At 54.6% G+C, this 6,512-nt stretch overlaps 1 protein-coding gene across 1 annotated transcript in view; it reads right to left on the bottom strand.

The window, feature by feature from the left end:
• Positions 1-1,076: 1,076 nt before the first annotated feature.
• Positions 1,077-6,512, bottom strand: part of LOC104529138 (tensin) — a gene marked incomplete at its 5' end in the record, with an annotated part of 21,311 nt that continues 15,875 nt past the window's right edge. The window contains 10 exon segments of the mRNA XM_029086311.1: positions 1,077-1,407; positions 2,423-2,455; positions 2,803-2,871; positions 3,120-3,288; positions 3,367-3,438; positions 3,542-3,619; positions 4,139-4,231; positions 4,640-4,771; positions 5,400-5,486; positions 5,674-5,680. Coding sequence (XP_028942144.1) covers positions 1,263-1,407; positions 2,423-2,455; positions 2,803-2,871; positions 3,120-3,288; positions 3,367-3,438; positions 3,542-3,619; positions 4,139-4,231; positions 4,640-4,771; positions 5,400-5,486; positions 5,674-5,680 — 885 coding nt within the window.

Raw genomic sequence — 6,512 nt, 5'->3', positions numbered from 1 at the left:
TTTTTTTTTCTTTTTTTTTTTTAATTTTCTTCCTTCTTTTTCTTTTTTTTTTTTAACGTGGCCTCCAAAGTAAAAGGAGAAAAAAGCGCCTGAGTTACTTGTAGTCATTCGCCTTTCGTGCAACTTGAACGTCCATGCAATTTAAAAACCGCTTGTGTGTCTCCGAAGAGCAAGACAGGGGTAGCCACGGGTCTGCTGCTTCGCACAGGGAACCCACCTGTGCCAGCATCCGCTATTATTATAATTATTATTATTATTATTACAATGTTTTCCTTTCCTTTCTGGTTTGTTTTTTGGTGTTAAGGGAATGTGTGACAGGCCGCAGGAGAAAACTGTCAAAGAGGGCTAGTGATGGGAGGGAAAAAGGGAAGACAGGAGAGGATGTGACTTTCCGCATCCTTCCCAGGAGGTTCCCAGGAACATCTGCCTTCCCCAGGCGCAGGGCAGCAGGAGCTGCCCCCACCTCCCTGTGGGCCATGGGGCACAAGCACCCCCAGGGAGGTGGGGAAATGCCGTCACCCCCCCTCTCCAGCTGGACTCAAGCGGCTCACCTGTGACCAGCGCTGGGCTCTAGGTCAGCAACAGAGGTCAGCCCACAGCCGAGCTCCCTGGGGATGGGAGGGCTCAGGATGAAGCTCCCCCCATGCCCCCAGCAAGTCGCCAGGCAGCCAGCAGGTTTTGGGAGAAGCACAGGGGCTGGCAAGGACCCTCCACTGCAGCTGGGCAAGAGAAGGTTTCCGAGGGCATCTCCTCTGGTGTCCCACAGACCAAGCCCACGTTGTTACCTCCTACAGGTTTTTTCAAACACACAGCAGACGTTCACCGACAGAGCTGCTGGGATGGAGCTTCTTCTATGGGTTTTGCCATTTGTTTCTCTTTTTTTTTGTTCCAGATGGAAAACACCAGTCATGGTCCCACGTTCAGTCCCACGGTGATGCCGAAAGCTGGGAACACGCCTCTCGCTGCCGCCTTCGCTTTGGTCACCTTCCCTGCACTGGGACATGCATCCTGTCTGGCGTGACTTTGTGGCTCTCTTATGTAGGTGCGTGGTTTTGGTTCCTCTATGTGTGTGTTTGGCTTGTGTTGAGTTTTTAGGGGTTTCATTGGGGATTTTTTTTGTTGTTTGCTGTTTTCCTCCAAAATTCCAACCATTTTACCCCCCCCGATTCACTTCCCTCTCCCACAATGCACTTCCTCACACTCCTTCTCGGATCAGCTCCAAGTCCTTCTCCAAAATTCAAGAATCACCCGCAAGCACCAGCTCATCTTTTCTGGCTGGAGCCGAGCATGACCCTGGAGACAAAGCTGACGATGGCTGCAGCCGGCTGGTCTGGGTCCAGCTCGGCAAAGAGGTGGCAGATGTTGTCTGTGGTGCTCCCTTGCTTCCTGGCCACAAAGCCGAAGAGCCTGGATAGGGAGAAGGCAAGAGGCTCAGTGAGGTTTGCCAGCGTTGCTCACCCAAGGAACACCACTATCCTCTTCCAGTACAGCCTTGTCCACCTTCCCCTCTTTAACATCCACCTCACACAACACAAAGGGAGACATCCCAAACCACCTCGTATGATGCCCAACCTACTCTTCCTTTTGCTGCAGTTTCTTTGAAGGCCAGCACTGCACTTCCATCATCTCTTGGACAAACTCCCCTTGTTCTGACCATCCCTGTCACCCTCCCCTAGACCATCCCACAAGAAGGGCCCTTCCGGATGATCACAGCATTGCCTTGGGTTGGGTGACAACTCAAAACCACAGAGGTGTGACGAGCTGGCTCGGTGCCATTGAGGTAGACATTGTATGAGAGGAAGGCCACGTGGGGACACCAGGAGCTGGGTGAGACCATGCAGTTATTTCTGTCTCTCCCATGATGAATAAAATGTCCTTTTTTTTTTTTTTTTTTAATTAGAACGTGCAAACTCAGGTTATAAATAAGGGGGAACAGAATGTGAGACAGGCCCAGACCATGGCATTTCTAATTAGAGAGAGGAAATATCCCAGCAGCTGGACATCCTAATAAAAACCCCTTTGCTAACACAATGGCTAAAATTAGTGGGAATTGGCCCCTGGAAATGGGCTGAGCTGGCAGCTCTGGGCTCCCATGGGTCAGGACAGGCAGGACAGGAGGAAAGGGAAAAGCTGGCTCACATGCCACCAACATAACCCCCAGCTCTGCTCCATGGAGCTGGCTCCTGCTGACTCTGCTGGGAGAGTTTCCAGTAAGGCCAGTCCAGCAAGGACCATGCCTGCTCTGATCAGGAACCTGAGGCTGAAAGATGCGTCCTGAGTCCCTAGGACCATGATCTCATGCAGCAAGGAGCTGAGCCCATCTCATGCTGCCCTGCATGGGGCATCTCCTAGTCAATGCGCAAACACAGGCAGGAGCTGCCCCAACAGTGGCTGGGAGGAATCAAGCAAAGAAAGTACTTACTTGGCTGGGCCACTGCTGTCAGTTTTAGTCCACCTGCAAGGAGAAGAGGAGGTGTGAGAGATGGTGCTTCCTGCACCCCACAGAGGGCCATGACAGGGGCCACCACACCAACACTGGAGGGCCAGCCTGGCTTTGCACAGGCTTGGCTCTATGGAAAAAAAACTGATGCGCCTCTTCCCCAGCATGAAGATGCTTGGAGACACCAAGAAGTCACCAGGAGAAGCTGGTGTTGCCCCATGGTATCCAAGAGGACCCTCCATCCCTGCCCTCTGCAGGAGCAAGAGGGATGGAGCAAGCAAAGACCCTGCTCCAAGCAGCTTGGGAGCCTGGGGGAGGGAATGGGCCAGGAGACATGCTGCCCCTGGGTTAGGGCAACTCACTTTCGTTCCTGGGGGTCCAGGCTGCAGAAGGTGACAGTGTTGAGGGGGTAGTGTCGTCGGAAGAACAATCTGAAACACAAGGCAGGGAGCATGAGGGCCAGGGAGCTCCCACCTCTGCCCCATCACAGCCCAGCCCCACCAGCATGGAGGACACTCCCATAAGTCTCCCCTAGGATGGTTCAGGAGTCAAGGACAAAGCCCAGCCCTGCCCATGACCAGGTTCATGCTACCCCAGGGATGTCCTTCGCCAACATGCTCCCTGGATCACAGCCCCATTGACTGTGGGGACCGAGGGATGTGGCCATGGGGGCTCTTACTTCCTCTGGTTGTCGGTTAAGGTGATGCCTTGTGCAGACACTTTGAAGTGGACAATAGTAGCAGTGGGCGTGGGGTCAGCCACCAGCGTCTCAGCAACAGCCTTCGCAATGGCCTGGGGGCCCGTCAGCGACTCCATCTCCACCGAATTGATGAAGAGGACGTTGCAGGCTGGAAAGGGAGACAGCAGGTGTGGCATCAGCCACTGCTCTGGGCCACATTCACCCCATGGTAGCCCCCTCTACTCACCCGCTCCCTGTTTGAGGAGATCTGTGGCCGAGCTGGTAGCCGACATAGTGTCTTTCTTTTCCTCCATGGGATCTAGAAGACATGAGATGTTATTGCTGCCCCCTGCTTGGAAACCTACCCTGTCCCAGGCAGTCTGTGGGGGCAGATGCAAATCCATTCTGGCCCTGGCTCTTACCTCGGTCAGGAATGACCAGCTTGCAGGGCAGGGCCAAGGGCATGATGGAGTGCTGGTACACCAGAGCCGAGAGGCAGCCTGGGGAGAGAGAGGAGATGGTCAGCACAGAGCTGGGGACATGGGTTTCCCTGTTGCTCCAGGTGGATGGGAACAGGTTTTTGGGTGGGTTTCTTCACTATGGCCCTAATGCCACATGTGGCATTTCCTCTTGCTGAAACCACCATGCCCACGGAGCGCTCAGGGATGGGGCAGAAATGCCAGGGCCATCTTAGGAACAACGAATGGGGCAGAGGTCCTTGCGCAGTGCCTCAGAGTACATTAGCCATGAGGTAAGTGGAACAAGGGGAGCTTCTGCCTTCCACCCTGCCCAGCAGCATCATTTATCCTACACGTACCTGTGTATATATGCACATTTGCGTGCGCTCATGAGTGTGCATGGCCCCAGAGGCTCCAAATGCCCACAGGGTTGGGCTATGCAGGGACAAGAGGCAGTAGCAGAGGTGAGAGCTCTCCCAGATAGTCTGCTTTGATAGTCCAGCAAAGGCAAGGCTCTCCCAACCCAACCCTGCACGTGGGAAGCATGCTGGGGGCACTCACCAAAACTGGGCTCATTGGGGCATCCTTTTAGTTTCACACCCCGCGGGCTGGTCTCGATGAGGAAGTGCCTCACCAGCTCGTTGGTGATGTCTCCTAGGAAGAGATGGGATGTTCCCACATCAGAGCCACCCCGCTCCCACCCTGCAGTCCCATGTGGAAGCCAGTGCTCCAGCTCGAGGGTGGGGTCCCTGCCACTCTGCACACCCTCTTCAAATCCAACCCTTTGCACAGGGTCGACCCCAAGCCAGGCTCTCCCATGGTGTCAGTGGGCCAGGGAGACTATGCCCATTTCATCACGCCAAAGCCCAAGATGCAGGTGCCCCTGAGCACTCCAGAGCTCAGAGCAGAGGTCTGGTGCTTTCCCGTGCCCTGGGAGGGAGGGATTCTGCCACATCAGCACATACCCAAGGGCATGACTGGCTCAGCAGACCCAGCTGCCCGTTCACCTCGGCCGAACAATGGAAAGCATCTCAGCGTGGGATGGAGAAGAGCATACAATACCTTTCTTGTTCTGCTGCATGACCATGGGAGGCGGAGAAGCCACTTTCATGGCAAGGCCATAGGCTCCCCGGAAGGAGTGGCTGTCTCGGATGATGAAAGCCCCTGGCTCCCTGTCCTTCAGCAATGCGATGGCTGCAGGAGAGAATGACAGACCTCAGAGCTGCCACAGCGAGAGCCAACGAGCCCTCCAAAACCAGCAGGTGTGGGTTGGGATGGGGTACCCCCCTTGCATGTCTGGATGGAGGTCTCAAGTGGGTCTGCCGCCAGGCAGGAGCTCATTTCCCCCCCTGCCTCCACTGCCCTTGCATGGGCATCTCAGAGCATCCATTCCTACTCAGCCCAGCTCTGAGCAACCGAGTGCTGGAGAGCAGGCAGGGACCAGGGGATAAATGCTGGGACCTTGCCCTGAAGGAACCTTGCCCCCTCCTTGTTATCCCTTCTTATTTTAGCCAAGACCCCTCTGAGCTCTCTCAACTCAAGATCTGGGTGCTTTGCACTCCAAACTGCACAGATCCACTGGATGCTGCAGAAATCAGTGTTCCTCCACCAAGGGGAAGATTTGGGGAGCCCACATCATTCAAGACTGCAGCTGAGCTGGGCTTCAACCCTCCTTTGCTATGGTCTGAACATCTGCAATCCACCTTCACTAATAATCCAGCCCCTAAGGGAAATCCTTGCTAATCCCCGCAATTCCAGATACACCCCAACTCCTGACCATGGCTCACTTGACCATATCCTTCACCCTGTGCCCTCCACCTACCCTGCTCCCGGGAGATCTCTGGTTTGTACCAGTACTTGGAAGTATCCTGCACAAACTTGACCTTGGCACGAGTTTCAGGGCTGATGTCTGCAAGGAAGGAAAGAAGAGAAAACAAAAAAAAAGTTAAAAGATGCTGTATCTAACACTCCACCTGAGTTTTTAGCACATTTGGCTAAAGCATTAACACCTCCATCTCTTCTCAGCCCTAACACACTGCCTTAACCTCAACCCAAACTTCCATACCCCGGCAGGCTAATCATCATGTGGATCTTACAGGGCTGCTGGGCATGTAAAGCTAAACCCAGAGACAAGGGCCCTCAAAGAGCTGTGTGTGGGATGAGCTTCCTTGCCACACAGGCAGGAACAAAATGGGAATTCATAATTTAAAAGGGAGTTGGTCAGGTGAAATGAAAGCTGTTGGAGGAAAGAGGTATGTCCAGGGCTGGGTGGGGAGATCCCCTGACTTCGGAGGGCCTTCACTGCTCTCTAATTCTTTCCCTTATCTTTGCTCCATGCAGAGGAACTGGACAAGTCAACCTACCCCCTTGGAAACATAGCTCCCAGCCCAACCCTGCCTCACTTGGTGCCCATCAGTGGTACAGCCCCAGTGGGAGCTGGTTCTCCAGCTGTGAAGCCACCACTTTGCTCAGGCAACATTTCCAACCACCTGCTTTCCAAAAACAACCGAACAAACAACCCGATGGGCAGATAGCATCTCTGCTGGAGACGTGTTATCAGCCTTCTGCAATCTGGTCGCCCTCAGAGAGGTGGGGGACTCACTCCCCTCCCCAGCCCACTTGCTAATTGCTATGGTTTTTAATTGCTTGCGCTTCCCGACTGGGAAAGGTCCCCAGCCACAGCGAGTCACAGGGCTGGGGCAGGCGCCAGCGTGCCCACAAAGGGCTGCCCGCTCGGCAGTGAAACCAGCCCGGCAGCCAGAGCCACCGCTGCCCCACGGCTTTATTCCCCTCGCCCTATCAGCCCGATCTTGGCGTCACCAAGGTGTCCTGTATCAGGAGCTGGCAAAGGCATTCCAGGCATGGTGGCACCCAGGGCACCGCACAGCATTTGAAATGAGGAGGCAGCGCCGCAGTGGGGTCTTGGCAGGGTAAA

This window comes from Antrostomus carolinensis, unplaced genomic scaffold (genome assembly GCF_000700745.2).
Source record: "Antrostomus carolinensis isolate BGI_N321 unplaced genomic scaffold, ASM70074v2 scaffold668, whole genome shotgun sequence".
NCBI lineage: Eukaryota > Metazoa > Chordata > Aves > Caprimulgiformes > Caprimulgidae > Antrostomus > Antrostomus carolinensis.
The sequence above is the reverse complement of the archived record's forward strand: the minus strand, read 5'-3'. Positions and strand labels throughout refer to the sequence as shown.